Raw genomic sequence first — 16963 nt, 5'->3', positions numbered from 1 at the left:
TGGATATACCATAAGTGGAATTGAAGTCGTGAGGATCGGTAGAAGGTTATGATAGCATTATGACTGCTGTTAATGAAAATCTTGGCGGGTTTTATAATAACTAGTTATAAAAAATTTATATAGAAATAAATTTTTTGAAAAAAAAATTATAGATTAGGCACTAATATACGTGTTTAGGAAACTGTTTAAGATTATCAAGTATATTATGTTTTTTTCTAGATAAGTTTCGGTAGTGCCATGACAACAATTATAAATTTGGATTTTTGAGGCTATTAAATTCTTACATGTAAATACTAACTTTAATAGATTTTCCCTTACTTATCAAAATATAACAATGCTAAAATCTAAGAACACTATTCTGACATTATACATGACAACTTTTCAATTTCGATAGCAAACTACTAAGATTTCTCTGTTAAATACTTAAACCATGCTAAACACCTACAGAACGATCTTTGTGCGGTTTTAGGTGGTAATATTTTAGGCACAGTACAAATCCCAGCGGAAATCTGAAAAGCAAGCTGAGAAAAGTCAACAAACACAATAAATTGGCTATGATGCGTCATACATATGTGATATTTTATACCTATAACCTCTTTTTTTTTTTCCCAATGAATTTTTACTTAATTTTTTTTATCATTTTTTTTCATTAAGATTTCTTTTTTTTTCTTAAGCGAGTACTTCATATAGTGCATAACATATGAATACACCCAATAAAATCAAAATATAACAGCTCGCGGAGTGCCAGTGGCAGCTCTCCCTCTCCTGAGCAAAGGATGTACCCTGAGTGGTGGGCCGCATAGGCAGCCACCCAGTCGGCCGCCCCATTGGCTTCTCTGAATAAATGCTTGGCCTGAAAGGCCCCCATCTATCATCATCATCCCTATATCCCGGATCAAGGGGTGGTCCGTGCTCTTACCCCTCGACCCTCCTAAATCCACCCGATAATCGTGGCTGAGTCGCCCTCCAGAATGATCGAACTAGCCTGCAGCAGCACCCGCGCATGTCGAAGACCCACCCAGGCAGCTCGCAACTCTGCTCCCGGAACCAACGTATCAAACAACTGGCAGCCACCTGCTACCACCACCCTGGAGTGCGGGCCCCGTATAACAAAGCCTGTACCGCCCCGCGTACTGCCATCCAACACCGACCCATCGAAGTTGACCTTGAGGAAGTTAAGAGGTGGGAGCTCCCAGGTGAAAAACACCGTCTGAGGAGCTGCTGGAGCAAAGAGGGAGCCCCAGGTGTCTCGAGCTGGCAAAAGTCTATCTGAAGAGGGGGTGGGCCTGATCTCCGTGGCCTGTGCTCGAGCAAACTCCGCAACAAACCTCGATAACACCCTGCGCTCGCCAAAAGTACGAGCGTTCCTTGTCATCCAGATCTGATGGGCTGTGCAAGTCGCTCTGATGGCCTCCTGACAAGTCTGCAAACTGGCCAGCCACTGTTGTATCACCTGAAGAAACTGTAGCCTCTCACTCCGAGCCTCCTGCGGGATCCCTGTCCACTGCCATGTCGACCTCGCCCATGTACACTGGAAAAGCACATGGTCCACCGACTCCTCAACATGTCCCGCACTCTACGGAGATCCCCCAGCCACACTTGCTCAGCACTGCTCTCGTCGGAAGGTGATCCCACATAAGAAGAGGGCTGCCCTCGGGTGGAGCCCAGACCTCCAGATCTAAGTACAATCCGGCCCCGGCTCATGCTCCAGCTGGATAGCACGGGAGAAGTCTCCCAGTCTAACACTAGCCCGACACGAGGTACCTCAAACCCTGACATCTAATCCCGCATATCTTGGTACCGGAAGTGACCAGATCCTCTCAGCTAGGTGTACCCCGAATAGCTGTCGAAACCCGACCTCATCCGACTCTGCCCCTCCTGGTGCTAGGAGGTCGCACGCCCGCAGCCCCTCCACTGCCTCTGTATCAACCATGGTCAGCCAACACCTCAGGGGGAGGGTGTCCACCCACGGATAGCTGGTCACATCAATACTTCGTCCATCACCTATCAGCCACCTAGTGTTTGTCGATGTAGTCGGCAGGTATTTCCGAATCTAGCGCCACATGAAGGAGACTCAATGACCCCTTCGTGCCACCTCTGAACCTCCACGACCATATCTGGATGCCATCACCTGACTCCAGAAGCCGTGTGACTCTAAGATAAACCGAATTGCGTGCCGAGCAATGAAAGCCTCACGCCTCTTTAGGAGGGACTGCACCCCTAGACCACCCTCACTAGTGGGAAGGCAGACCTACTCCCAGGCCACCAAATGCACTTTGTGGCTTCTACTGTATGACCCCCACAAGAAGCTCCGAAGAAGACGCTCGATCCTCAATAGAATCGTCTTCGGTACCATAGTGTTGGCCATGAGATACACCGGCATGGACCCCAACACCTATCTGACCAGTGTCAATCTCCCCATCATGGATAGGGAGGACGCCCTCCATCCCTCCAACCTGCTCTAGACACGCTGCACTAGGCCCGAACACTCTGCCACCCATAGCCTCCGGCCAGTGATGGAAACTCCCAGGTAGGTCAGCGTCCCCTCCTGCTCCGGTATCTGCAAAATCCTCCGGATCTCTTGTCTGACTCCGGTCTCCGTGCTAGGGCTGAAAAAATGGCTGACTTCAGGAAGGTCACTTTCTGGCCAGATGCCATGCAGTAGCCCGCCAACACCCTGCGAAGGACCTGTGCCTCAAAAATCCGCGCCCCGGTTAGAAGAAAACAATCATCAGCAAAGAGTAAGTGGGAAATAGGTCCAGCCCCCGGTGCTGGAACATTGGCCTTCAACTCCCGGCTGACGCACGCTCTCTGCAAAGCACAGGACAAAATGTCAGCATAAATAATAAACAAGTATGGGGATAAGGGACATCCCTGACGCAACCCCATGGTGGACTCGAAAAAAGATGACGGTGTGCCGTTGACCAAGATAGAAAACTTTGGCCCCCGGATACACCCCATGACCAATCCAATCCACTGCCTGTGGAAACCGAATGCCTCCGGTGCCCGCTAAAGAAAACTTCACCTGATCTTGCCGTAAGCTCTCTCCATATCCAGTTTGACTACCATCAAACTTTGCTACTTCGGTGGTCGCTGAAGATCACACATCATCTCGTAGTTTGTCCAGCGTCATAGTTACCATGTGGAGGAGAAGAGTTTGCAATCTGGACGTTTTCCATGTTTGCGAGCAACAAGTAGTAATGGTGATCTCGAAGGGCGATGGGGTACTGTGGGTTCTTGCAGTTGTTTATGCAAGCATGGAGTTCAGAGAAAGAAGGGTGTTGTGGGAGGAAGTTACGAGGTTATCACAGCAGGGCTATCCCTTAATAGTGGCAGGAGACTTCAATATTATTGATGGCCCGCAGGAAAAAATGGGAGGGAAGGCCTTCACTAATAAGAGGGAATTAAGGGAGTTCCAAGATTTCATTGCTCAAATTGGCTTAATTGACTTTGGTTTTGTAGGCCTGAGATTCACGTGGTGTAATAACGGGTAGGGCTGTGCTAGAGTGTGAGAGAGGATTGACAAAGTTTTGCCCTAGCAGGGTGGCTCCAGAGGTACCCGCACCACCAGGTGATCCATCTGCTCCGAATTGCATCAGATCATTGCCCACTACTAGTGAGTACTACTGTCCCAGTTCCATATCAATGCCCCTTTAGATTTGAAAAGATTTGGCTATCTTACCCCAGATCATGGGAAATTATGAGGGAGGCTTGGAGGGTGCTAGTGAAGGGAGAGGCTATGTACAGGGTGTCTCAGAAGCTGGAGATTACAAAAAGAAGTCTGCAATGGTGGAATAAGGAGGAGGTGAGAAATATCTTTAGAAAGGTATAAGAGATTGAGGAGGCCATAGCTGTGTGGCAGTCCCAGGAGGAACAAAGGGGGGGATTGACTGAAGGGGAGATGGGGGAGCTGAGGAGCCAATTATCTATGCATGATTTTCTTCTCCAGCAGTAGGAGGTATTATGGAAGCAGAAGTCTAAGATACAGTGGATCAGAGAAGGTGACAAGAATACTAAATTTTTCCACCGGTCGGCGATCATCAAGAGGCAGAGAAACAAGATTAGGATTGTGAGGGGAGCTGATGGTCAGAGCACAGAGGACTCGGATGACATTAAGGGGATTTTTGAGCAATTTTTCTGTACTAGGTGGACGGATCAGGTGGGGAGTGGGAGTTTGCAGGCTATATAGCCCCTTATGACCAGGGTCTCGTAGGAAGATAATGCAGCCCTGATCAGGCCGATTATTGCTAAGATTCAGAAGGCGTTTTGGTCCCTAGCTAAGAAAAAGGCCCCAGGGCCAGATGGTTTTCCTCCTTTATTCTTCAGGCGGTATTGGACAGTGATTAGATGAGATGTGACCGAGGCTATTCAGCAGTTTTACAGCGCAACAATGATGTCGGTTAACTGGAAGAGGACTTTTGTCAGTCTGATTCCGAAGAGATAGGATATCACGGAGCCGTGCCATTACCGACCTATCAGTTTGTGCATCACATTGTACAAAGCTATGACCAAAATATTAGTGGCCAGGTTGAGAGTGCTACTACCGAGACTCATCAGCCCAGAGCAGGAAGCTTTTATAGGGGGGGCAGAGCATCATCGATAATATTCTGATTGCCCAGGAGTTCATGCATGATCTGCACAAGGACCCGAGCTGGAGGAGCTTTATGGTAATTAAGCTAAACATGAAGAGGGCCTATGATAGGATGCGATGGGATTTTCTACAAAGTTCACCGGTGAGTTTTGGGTTTCATGAGGACTAGATTGGATGGGTGATGGGTTGTGTTAGGTCCTCCTCCTTTGCCATTTTGGTTAATGGCACGCCTACACATTTCTTCGAGTCCTCGGTGGGGCTGCGGCAGGGGTGTCCTTTATCTCTATTGCTTTTCATCTTATGTTTGGATGCGTTGTCTAGAAGACCTAGATTCTGGATGCATATTGTCCAAGGAGAGAGCCAGTTCAGATATTACACCTTCTATTTGCTTATGACTGTTTGCTATTGGTGCGGGCTATAAGGCAGGCTGCATGGGCTATTCGGAGGATATTGGGGGACTACTGTGCCACTTCTAGGTAGCAAGTCAACTTGGCCAAGTCAGCAATTAGTTTCAGCCTGAAGGCCAAGCCATAGGTGAAGGCAGCTATTAAAGAGATACTAGGTGTAGCGGAGCAGGTGGGTACCATGCGGTATCTGGGTGTCCCCATTACAGGTCGTCGCCTTCGAGTGGGTGATTGTGCCGATGTTGAGCTTAGCATCGAGCAGAGGCTTGAGGGTTCGTAGATGGGTGCACTATCGATGATGGATAGGGTGACACTGGTGCGGTCTGTACTTAGCTCGATTCCCGTATTTCTGCTGTCGAACACCACGGTGCCAGTGTCGCTTTTGAAGTCCCTAGAGCAGTTATTCAGGAACTTCATGTGGGGCAGACATGAGGGCAGAAGTGGCATCTATTTGGTGGCATGGGAGGTAGTATGTCAGCCGGTCGGGCGGGGGGCCTGGGGATCCAGTCCCTTGTGGTGAGGCGGGAGGTGATGGGGACGAGGCATGCGGCCAGATACTTACTGGAAATTGATAGTCTATAGTGCACCCTGTTGAGAGCCAAGAATGGAGCTCACACATCAACGGTAGATTTTCAGTCCAGGCGGCAGTGCTCTCACATTTGGAGGAAGATATGTTCCTATGCCCCGAGGGTGCTTGCTGCGCTGAGATGGGCGGTCAGTACTGGCAAATCCATTGACATATTGGAGGATAGCTGGGTTCTCGAGCAACCGTTATGTTGAGCACCGACTTTTGTGGATTTTGCGAGACTGGAGGGTTGCAGGGTTAGCGATCTGATTGTGCTGGGCTAGAGCAGATGGAGTGAAATGCTGGTTAAGGAGGCATTCGGGAAGCAGCTGGTGGAGAGGATTCTGGCCATGCCATTACCCATGGGGGAGGTGGCGAACAGACTGGTGTGGGCCGCCACAGGTAGTTCCAGGATGAGTGGGGGCCTCGGACTTACATGAGGCACTGGGTGGCGCGGCGTTCAGGCAGATGGACAGTAGGTGGATTTAGAGGATGCATGTCCATCCCCATATGGCCCTATTCCTATGGAAGGTGGCATGGGGGTGTCTTCCTATGAGGAGCGTGCTGGTGGGGAGAGGTATCAAGATCACTCCGTGCTATGGGTGGTGCCCGAAGGTGGAGGAGTCCATCAGCCATGTTCTACTAGGATGCCCGAGAGCAGCACAGATCTGGAGCAGGGTTGCCTGTACCTTGCCACGGACCACTCGGTCAACTGATGATCTTCTACTCCAGAAGAGGGAGGCGATGCAGAGCCCGAGGACTATAGAGCGGGGGATCACCGCGCCTACGTGGTGTATTATATTTAGTTGGACAGGAACGCTCGGGTCTTTGAAGACTGGTGGGTGCCACCGAGGACTGTAGTGGGAAGAGCCACTCTACAGGCTGCTGAGCTCACCCAGGCCACTATATTGACTTCATCTGGAATAGTTGGGGATATCTGAGATACTCACTCTGCTGGTACAGTGCCCAGGTTCATCCTTGTCTCTTGGGTGCCCCCAACCCATAGCCATCTCAAGGTGAATTTCAATGGTAGTGTGGCCACTGAAGGAGGTAGAGTAGGTGTGGTGTTCATGATCAGGTGCCACGACTCACAGCTGATTGCTGCGGGAGGCCGACGCATCGTCGAGTTATCAGTTGCAAGGGTGGAGCTCAGGGCTGCTTGGGAGGATATCACCTTCGCGAGCCGGCGGCTGGAGGTGGAGCACATCATCCTAGAGGAGGACTCAGCCACATTGAGAGATTGGATACAAGAGGAGAGGTGGAGGAAGGATGCGAGCCCTCTACTTCATGACATTCGACAGATATTGGGAGGATGCAGCACCTTTCAGGTTGTGCATGCTTATTGGGAGACAAACCGAGCTACCGATTGGGTATCTATACAGCGCAACATTCTCAAGAGGTCCTTTGGACTTACCAGAAGGTCCTTCCAGCACCATTGTGCCAGGTTCTTACTTTTGATTTGGTTGGCTAAATCTACATTAGAGTAGGATGAGCAGCCGGTGTAGAGAGAGTGGGAGAACCTTAAAAACGGCTATAAAGTATGGGAAGCGTTAATGAGAGCGGAACTAGCCGAAAGAAATTATAGTGAGAAATGGCTCTTCCCACCCCCTGCCATCTTGAAACACCACTTCTAAAATCCCGTCTCTCCATCTCCCCTTCCCCAAACCCTAACCATAACCCTAAGGCAACCTTCGTCTCTCTCTTGTCTTCGCCTCGTAGAGTGAAGTTCTCCATATCTCCGGGGTTCCGCGGCCCTTCTCCTCTGTTCCCCATCCGATGCTCTAGCGGCGGCAATGAGGACTACGAGCACGCGCGGGTGGTCCACCCGAGGCCCCAAGAGATCCCCTGGAGCAAGGAGCTCGCCAATTCCGTCCGTCTGATCGGAATCGTAGGGGCGCCCATCCAAATCAAGCATCTCAGCAGCGGAAAGGTCGTTGCTTGGACCCGCCTCGGCGTCAAGAAATCCCCCTCGGAGACCAGCTGGTAGACCCCAGCACTCTCGCTTTCTTCCACCATTGTCTCCGTCTATCTTCGCCAAGCAACCAAAAATGAATTTTTTTGGGTTCGCGAGGCCGCAGTCCAGGTGTTCGACGATATTCTTATGGAATTGTTGATTTATGTGTTGGGTTGTGCTTCAGGATCAATCTAACATTCTGGGATGAGCTGGCTCATGTAGCCTTTCAGCATGTGGAGAAGGGTCACCAGGTGTATGTTTCTGGACGGCTTGTGTCAGATGTCGTCGAAAGAGACGATGAGAATCAGCAGGTTTATTACAAGGTTCTGTTTCAATTCCTTCTTTGACACCGCATCAGTTTCTGCCAATCAGTGCATGTTCTTGTTTAGTTGATAATGGATTCTACGCTTCTAAAATGGTGCTCGTCTCCTGGCAGGTGGTGGTTCAGCAGATGAATTTTATTGAGAGAAACTTCCCGCCAGTATTGTTGTATGAACCTCAGGCAAACTCGGGGGTCTCAGGTACTTATAGTATTTTTTTTCTTAAGATAAGCCAAAAGAGTAGTAGGGCTGGTAAGTTCTCAAATTCATGTGGGTTCCTTGTGCCAAGAAACAAGGTTTTACTTGTTAAGTGAGCTGTACCTAGATGAACCAATTTACTAGTTTACCTTGGCTAAAATAAAAGGCTAACGAAATCTTAAATAACCAAAAAAAATTGAGATCTTGGTTGATATATAATGATTGAGATACTAAAATAATTTTTGATGTTGTAAGTTCAAGTTTAACCACTGCTATCATTGATTTTAGTATCTAATCATTAATAAACCCATTCTAAGATACTAGAAGAAAGATTAGAATGATTAGAATGTCAGCTGATATATTGACATAGTATCGGGTGGTATCTCATTGACATATATTGGTTTATGTTGACATAATATGTATGTATCCTTACCAATATATGTTAAGGTACAATTTATTTAGAGCACCTCAGTCAAGTGATATATCTCAAATGGTCATACCATATATAATTCAGCTTAAAAAACAAGCCACCACCTCAAGTCAAGTCAGTGTGAGTTGATCTTATATTTTCAGATTTTAGGACAAATGGAAGATCCTCAAACCATGATAAGTGATCAAACTTTTTGGCATCACTTGGCATGACTAGGGATCCTTCATGCTGAGTGATGACATTTACATGAAAGTTGTTTTGGATCACTCATCATGATTTGAGGATTGTCAATTTGTCTTAAATTTGAAAAATTCTAAATAAAATGCCTTTATAAGATAAACTCAAATTTTCATATGACGTCTCAAAAAGGGGGAAATTTCTGGAAGAAATTTCAGGCTGAAAGAAAACACAGATAGCTGGTTTATATTAAAAACTCTCACTGTTTGGCAACAAGCAAGGCCACAAGTTTCAGCAAATTGGCTATTGTTATGTGGCAAGCAAGATTACAAGTCTCAGCTACATAGTTATGCCAGCAAATTAACAAGTCTCAGCTGGTTAGATATATGATTCAAAAACCAGATTTGCTGGAAATAATTTCAGCTACTTGATTACTCAAATGCAGCTACCTGGCTATTTAATCCTTACATGAAGTTTCTGGGGATTCATAAAACAAATTTCAGCTGGTTTTTAAAATTTTACTCAAACAAATTGAGGGAGCAAACAAATTTAGGTAGCTGGGCACTAGCTTACAAATCATATAAGATTCTTATTGCTTTGTCATAGCCAAATTTATAGGAACATATTTTTGCTAGTTGATAGCTGGTCAAATGATTTACATAAAGGTTTTTATTTTTAAGTAGAGTTGGCGGAACCGATATCAAGCACCATACTAATTGCCCGGCGGGACAAGTCGGTACGGATCCGTGTTGTGCCGTGCCGGGCCCGTACCGACACAGTAGAAGAGGCGGGAGAAAGGAAGAACGAGAGAGAAAAAAAAAGAGAGAAGGGGGAGGCCGAAGGATGCTGGCGGAGGGCCGGGGAGCCGCCGTGTGGAGGAGGTGGAGGTCGGAGAGTTGCTGAGAAGCCGCTGAACAAGGGCTCCTGCGGCTCCCTCCGTGCGGCGGCTCTTTGGCTTCCGCCGGCCGGCCGACCGTGGAGGCCGGCCTCAACCTTTCTCTCTTCCTTCCTCTCTCCCTCCCTCCCTTCCTCCGCCGCTCTCTCTCTTTTCATTTTTTTCTATCTTTTCCTCCAACGCGGGTCTCATTTTCGTCGCCGGAACCATTCCAATCTGCGATTGGTACGGCTCGGGATGCCCCGAACCGGGTGGTTCGGGACGGTTGGCGACGGTTCCGCCAACCTTGTTGTTAAGCTTCACTGTTTTGAGATAAATAAGTTCACATGAATAAATTTCAGCAGATATATACTCTATATGGAAAGCTTGAATGGGATAATTGTCAGCTTGCTGACCATATGACCCCAAAGTTTCGATATTCCAGCTGGATGCTTGGTTGGTTACATAACTTTCAGTTGGATAATTGTCACAGAACTCTGTTACTTTAATATATAATTTTATTAAGCTGGAATAAATATAAGAACACTTAATTGCAGTAAACAAGCTTCATGCGGTCTTAAGCATGGAATCTAATATTTTAAATCTATGAGCTAAGGTCCATACCCAGGTCTCAGTTTCAAGAGTAGGGCATTTGAATTCCAGGTTTATGGTCAAGGACTCAAGAATTAAATAAACAATGAAATTTCATTTCATGATGAAAAGTCTTTGTCAGTTCAGAACCTATATCTGCACATCCAAGCAATAAGTGATAACAAAGAGAAAAAAGGATGGCCTTTAGGCATAACTACCAACACTTCTTATGCGTATAACTAAAATTCAGGTTTAGAGAACAGAGTAGCACCAAGTATCAAAAGAAAACACAAAGCTTGAAGAAGGAAATCTCAGGAGAAGCTTGACAAGGAGTCAATATCCAATATCAAATCAAGTGATAAGAAGCAAACAATACGTATTGGGTGTTTAAAATGCAAACAGCTGCAAAGAAAGTAATAAACAGAAGCTTGGATGGACAAACCTCATAGCACCAACACTCATGTTGCCGAAAAGAAATCAGCTTCAATTGTTTTCTTGCTGACTGCTTCCACTAGAGAAAGCAGCCAGTACATTGGAGCTTGAACCTTCCTGCCTGGGTCTTGAGGGAATAAGCCAGCAAGTGGCAAAGCAGGACCTGTTTAGAATTGAAGTTGCTACTCTTCAAGATAGAGTATCTTATGCAAAGCCCTTTTATGTTAAAGATCAGCCTTATGATCTCATGGACAAAGTGCTGCTAAGTTTTGTAGGGGTGAACTTGGATTTTTAATAGGACAACAACAGAAAATTCCATTGCTGACATGGAGTGATGAACAGATGTGGGTCTAAAAAGGTTTCAAATTGGTGTTTGAATAGATTTCCAAATCAAGATATGCCGATAAATGTTGGGAAGTAAGTTGAGATGGGAAAGCAGCTAAGCTAAATCCTATTATATGCAGGACTCAAAACAATGAATTGTCTCTTAATTTGGGAAGCATAAGGAAATAAAACACTGATTGAAACAATGTTCAATAAGTATACACCAATCTGATCATGGGGGCATTTATTGAGACATTATTTATTTACGGTGCCTTGATCAAGTGATACATCTCAAATTGTTGTATCATAAATAATTCAGCTTTAAAAAACAAGCCTCCATCTCAAGTTGGGCCTCAAATCAGCTTTATCTCAAATTCTTTGCCTCAACTTAGTATCGGGCAATGTCCACCAACCCGAACCATCCAGTTTAGGGCATTATCGAACCGAATAGATGTAGGACCAGGTGGATTCAATAGTTCAGTTGGGACTCTATTCAAATTGGCTTGAACCACTTCAAACCGAGCAGAATCGCCCAGTTCCATACAGTTCTAAGCGGTTCGACTTAATTCAAGGGATGGTTCATCCAAACCGTCACCCCCCATCCCAATTCTCGCTCGATCGTGCTCGCCTTGCATGAGCGCTCACTCATGATCCTTCTCAAGGTTGAGACTCTTGCTGCTAGGGTTTTCGACTTTTACCGCCACCACTATCAACGATGACAACGACAACAATGACGAGACCAATGCTGGGTACCCTTCTCTCCCTCTCCATCCCTCCCTCCCTCTTTTTGCACTCCCTCTCCCCTCTTTGCCTCGCTCTCTCTCCCCCCTCTCTCTTGCCTTCTCTTTCCCTCTTCCTTCCTCTGGTTCTGATATGCATTTAGTTGGTACAATGCATCCCAATACCATACCAAACTAGAAGCTGGCCAATATAACTCCCAATATTGATTTGCGGACCTTGATTTCACCTCATTTAACATGTCTACTTCAAATAGACTCTGCCTTAGATCTGGTTCCACCTCTAAGGATTCATATGCCATAATTGACCACTTCTCTAAGGAACTTAAATCGGTTCTTTCTCCAAGTTCGATAAATATTGGATGAGCACCTCTAGGAACACAAATTGGTTTTTCCCTCTAGAGGATACATGACTCGAATGTTTCATCTACAGATTTTTTTTTTTTTTTTAAGATAAGATACCTTTATGGGATAAGTCCACTATTTGAGATAAATCGGTCGGGTTCTCAAAACAACACATGTTTCTTAATTGATAGCTTCTTTAATCTTCAGCCAACTTTCTCGACTAGATAGAGTGTAATACCACCTCAAATAGGTAAATCCCATCGCTTCATATTAAAATAAGATAGGTTTTATCTATTCTTCGATCCTAAGGAGGGAGGGCAAAGCTGCTAAGGGATACATGCAGGAGATACGAAAATTGCCGAAGAGGCACTCTTTGTGAAGAAGTAAAGACAGATGCTCATCACAAGTGCTCGATGTGCAAAAAACTCGAGACACACGATCGACAAAAGGATAAAGACTCAAACACGAAGTAAAAGCTACAACTAGATTTAATCATCTGATTGCAATGTTAATTTAAAATATTTCCATTTGATCATGTAACCATGAGACCATTATGTAGCGATTTATGAATTAAGTAATACATAAATATTTCTCCCTTTTATATTATTCCTTTTTTCTATGTTATTTATTTTTGGGAAGGTTCTCATCTTTTAATAGGAGGTCTTATTCTGTGTGATCATAAGAGGTAATTAACAATGTTTCTTGACTAGTCATTGGGAGAGGATGTGCCATACAATAGGAGTTCCATGCATCTGGTCTCGAAATTTCACAGTATAGAAAAAAATGTCAGACTTTATCTTCTTGGTCCTGCAAATACAGGTCTAATGTGCCCCAAAGAATTGCTCTATGGCTGCATAAACTTAGACTATGGAAATAATGTCAATAACTCAATATTAAGGTGGGATTTCCTATGGTCCTGCTGTCAGTAGATTTTATGGTAGGCCTTATCTTATGTCGAAATAGCATCTAGTAGTTAAGCTCATTGGCTGAAAGCACAGTGCCTGATGTGCCCTTTAATTACATATGTTACAAAGAACCTTTTAAGTTTCTCAGACCAGGAATATGGCAACAATTTATGGAGGGTTGGCATCAGGTTTAGGGCTGTAAATGGGTCAGATCCATGCTACATCAGCATCCTAAATAAGGGAAATGGAGTGTAGGTTTGGGTTCACATTCATCAAAATGCATAAGCTCTGAACTTGAATCTAAACTCAATTAATAGTTGGATTCTAGTTTTTTGGGGTTCAATTCTAGTTGAATATAAGTCATAATTTCTTCATGCTATTACTTTTTCATAGTTTTTCTACTATAAGTAGAAAATATTATTTGGTAAAGTTATGACTTGAAAATATTAATTGTAACAAGCATAATAATTGGTAGGAGTGATTTATTGGTTTATGAAAAGATTTACGTTTCTATTTATATTTGATCTTATTTAAAGAAATTGAAATGTAAGTGTTAGCTAGGATTTGGTAGCAATGGACAATAGTTAAGGAGAGCATGCCTTTAAAAAGTACAAATCTAAATATGGAGAAAAGGAAGCAATTTAAGTCATATAGTCGAATTTCTTTATATTCCTTTATCTACCTATATGTATTACAAGAATTTGTATCCTATATATAGAATTCAACTTTGGTCTAATAAGATAATTTTAAAATAAAATTGAATCTATAACCTGATTATTAGAAAATAATCGGTTCGACCTGCGGGGTTTTCAGGCACCATTACACCCATAATATAGGTAGTAATACATCCTCATACTTTGTTCATGCCTCGAAGCTGACTGCATAAAGATGAGGTAAGGCTTGATAGTTATGTGTAAGATTTATGGTCTTTACTCTTTGTTTTTGTGGTGTTGAAGGGGCAAAGCTTGGGAATTATGCGAGTTATTCTTCTGCTTCAATTGAAGAGCTATGGCAAGCATTCTTTGTTAATCCAATGGATTGGTGGGATAACAGGAAAAATAAGGTTGAACAATGCTCTTTTATTTTAAGCTATCAACAGATAAGCTCAGACTCCTGTGTGCATATGTATTGCTATATATGCTATGAATGTGTGCTATTGGCTCTGATGCATATGATATATCTCAAAAGCAAAATTGGAATACTCATGCACATGTTATATCCATTGACATTTAATTATGCAACATAGATTTCTTAAAGGGTTTATCTACAACTAGCCTATGCTTGTGTCATGTGTATGCATTTGCACATGCACATACATCTATAATCACAAGCACACTAGGGGTTTGATGACCAGGAAGTCATCAATTACTCAAAACTATGTTTCATACTTATAGTCTTCTTTATGCAAAAATTTTCTTTTTTCAGTTCCTATTCGTTTTGACCCTGATATGAAACTGTGCAGTCTGTACTTTGTACTTGAAGGGCCAATGCTGGGTGTCAATGTCCAGATTGCTTGTAAAAAATATTGAATTGCTTCTTATACTCGTTACTTATGCAACAGGTGGTTACTATGCTAACAGTTTCTCAGCATTCCAATATTTTCATAGTTCTGGAACCTATTCACTTTACTTGAATTTTGGCTTATATGTACTATAAGATAAGGACGAAGAGCAAGATTGGCGGAACCATTCCGAATCAGGCGATTCCGGCCGTTCCAAACCGTACTGGTGAGCCGTATCGGTGGCTCACCGGTATGGGGTCAGCAACGAAAACGAAACCTGTTGCCGGAGCCGGAGAAGGAGAAGGAAAGAGGGAGCGAGTGGGGGAGGGAGGGAGAAGGAGAGGGCGGGACGCCGGCGGAGGGCTATCGGAGGCTGGCTGAGGCCGTTCGAAACAAGAGAACCGGTCGCGGCCTCGCTTCCAGCAGCCTCAGCCGGCCTATGCCATTCTCCACCGGCCTCCCTCCCTCTCTCCCCCTTCTCTCTCTTTCTCTTTTCCTCTCTCCCACGGTCTGCATGCTGTCTCCTCTGTCAATACAGGTCTGACACAGCCCGTACCGACTCATGGCACCAGAAAACCGATACGGTGCCAAATATCGGTTCCGCCGACCTTGACAAAAAGGATTCATAGAGCCAACCCTAACAAGCTTGGGATTAAGGCTTATTTGAGCTGAGTTGAAGTGAGCTGTAATGTAGGATATGTCAATGCACAAAGAATATAGCTAATCAACTTGGATGTCCCACCATGCATTCTAGTACAGAGTGTCTTATTAGTTGGTGAAAGCTCTAGTGGGTACCCACTCCCTTCTCAGTTTAGTTTTTTTTTTCTCGGGAACATTAAAGGCCTCCTCTATATATAATTATGAGGAAAATATTTTTGGCATGCAAATTGTTTTTATTTTTTGTCTTTTGGTGCATCTATGATTATCCTTTGTGAAAACCAGCCTTGTTAAATTATCTGATTTGGAATCAAAATCCATTTTTTACAGAAAAGCCCTAAATATCCAGATTTCAAGCACAAGCACACTGGCGAGGCTCTGTGGATTGAAGCAAAGTACAACCCACCTTGGGTGAAGTCTCAGTTGGCTATTTTGGACTCAAGAAAGAGCTCTCTCCAAGATAATGGGACAAGCTCTACTATTTCTGTCATGTACAGTGATGATTTGGCACCATTTTAGTTGTGCTTGGTTTACATTGGGGATCCTGATAGCTATATGCCAAATGACAATTTTGTATGATCAATGTCTGCTTGGCAAGTTATGCTCAGAGATATACCTTAAACCAGCCTATTGGCTGTAGGTTACTTGGTGAATTTTTTCCTTTGCCAGAGATGGTCCAAGAGTCTCTGTCACTTGGTAACTCGGTCGTCAATGTTTATTTATGTATTAACTACATTGTTCATGTTTCAAATGGGGGTCTATCTTCCAAGTAATCCTTGTAGTCTTAAATATGATGGGGATCATCAGTTACTTGGTTATCGGCAGAAAAGCATTGCTGTTGTACCTTCAAGGAGCATTAAATTCTGCATTTGAAAGAAACCGAGGGACTTTATGTCAATTCATTTCACGATGAGGTAATTCTGTGACCATTTCTTAAGGTTTATGGTGATAGTCTTGTGAAAATCATGAGATCCCAGTAATAGAGGTGGAAACGTTTACAGAAGAAAGACTTCCTGGATAAGTGACTAGTGGGCATAAGGTTAGTGCATCATTGTCACCTCAAATTGGATTTCCTTTTTTTTAGTCTCCCATCTGGTTTTCTATGGCTATTTGATTTTGGAGGTTAATTATGTATACCATATATTCTTCTATCTAGGAAGATCTATTGCACTCATTATGATGCCTGCTGTCATTACCAATGCGTAAATAGCCTGGACTCATCTGGTTCTCCAATACTCTTGACCCCAAGCATACTTATGAAATGTGGAATGGGATATAGCTTGGGAGTTTCTAGTTCTGGCACAGCAGTTTCTGGGAGTTTGGGACAAGATCAGAGAGCTCACTGAAAGCGAAGCAGAGGAATAAGAAAGATGGAAGGCTGCGGTAACGTGTTACATGGTTATTGATTGGGAGTCTCTATGAGTTTTATTTTCACCAGTCTGGAGTCATCCAATGAGAGGAAAAATCTACAGTGCATCACGCACGGATATGAGCTCAGGAGCTGCAGTTTCTTTTGAGGTTCTAATTTGCTACATAATGTGGATTGAGGTTTTCTTTCTTCTTTTTTTTGTCTTTTAGTTCCTTTTATCTGCATTGTACATTAACATTTTCTTAAAGTTGTCGGTAGATCAGCAGCTATCTTGGATTCAGTGCACCAAAATATTTTTGCAATCATGTTTTAGTTACCATTTTGCTGGTTTTCACAACCTGGGTACGTTTGTTTTGGTAACTGAAAGCTATATTAATTATGCATAGCTGTATAGCATGCTGTCCCGCCATCTTTTCTTCTACAAGCCAGATACCATTAATGGTTGGACTTGTCCAAGCAAACCACCCCACAAAGCTACAAAAATATGCTGGAGTTTTAACTTTAAAAAAAATAATTTTAATATACACACACATAGACGACGCTTCGGTTGCTGCTCGTCTGAAAAGAAAAGAAAAAAAAAAAAGTTAGG

General features: G+C 44.0%; 1 protein-coding gene across 3 annotated transcripts; it reads left to right on the top strand.

The window, feature by feature from the left end:
* The first annotated feature begins 7040 nt into the window (after nucleotides 1-7040).
* Nucleotides 7041-16676, top strand: LOC103699568 (protein OSB1, mitochondrial-like). Of its 3 annotated transcripts, none has more exons than XR_005506426.2 (6): nucleotides 7046-7543; nucleotides 7699-7837; nucleotides 7951-8035; nucleotides 13804-13910; nucleotides 15336-16044; nucleotides 16162-16676. XR_005506426.2 is itself a non-coding variant. In XM_039114285.2 (5 exons), the coding sequence occupies exons 1-5, from the start codon at nucleotides 7152-7154 to the stop codon at nucleotides 15522-15524; spliced, it is 912 nt and encodes a 303-aa protein (XP_038970213.1). In that variant the 5' UTR covers nucleotides 7041-7151; the 3' UTR covers nucleotides 15525-16676. The 3 variants fall into 3 exon arrangements, 1 of the variants encoding a protein (XP_038970213.1); XR_015977389.2 differs by having other exon boundaries at nucleotides 7078-7543; nucleotides 16166-16676; XM_039114285.2 differs by having other exon boundaries at nucleotides 7041-7543; nucleotides 15336-16676.
* The last annotated feature ends 287 nt before the right edge of the window (nucleotides 16677-16963 follow it).

This window comes from Phoenix dactylifera, chromosome 1 (assembly GCF_051530095.1).
Source record: "Phoenix dactylifera cultivar Ajwa chromosome 1, Ajwa_hap1_PhDact_Kaust_v1.1, whole genome shotgun sequence".
Classification (NCBI taxonomy): Eukaryota; Viridiplantae; Streptophyta; class Magnoliopsida; order Arecales; family Arecaceae; genus Phoenix; species Phoenix dactylifera.
The sequence above is the reverse complement of the archived record's forward strand: the minus strand, read 5'-3'. Positions and strand labels throughout refer to the sequence as shown.

Excerpts from the sequence above, each read along its gene's own strand:
- LOC103699568 (XM_039114285.2), top strand. The coding sequence starts at position 7,152 with ATGGCTCTTCCCACCCCCTGCCATCTTGAAACACCACTTCTAAAATCC. Across the intron at positions 7,544-7,698 it reads TCCCCCTCGGAGACCAGCTG|GATCAATCTAACATTCTGGG; the intron begins GTAGACCCCAGC and ends GTTGTGCTTCAG. Across the intron at positions 8,036-13,803 it reads GGCAAACTCGGGGGTCTCAG|GGGCAAAGCTTGGGAATTAT; the intron begins GTACTTATAGTA and ends GTGGTGTTGAAG.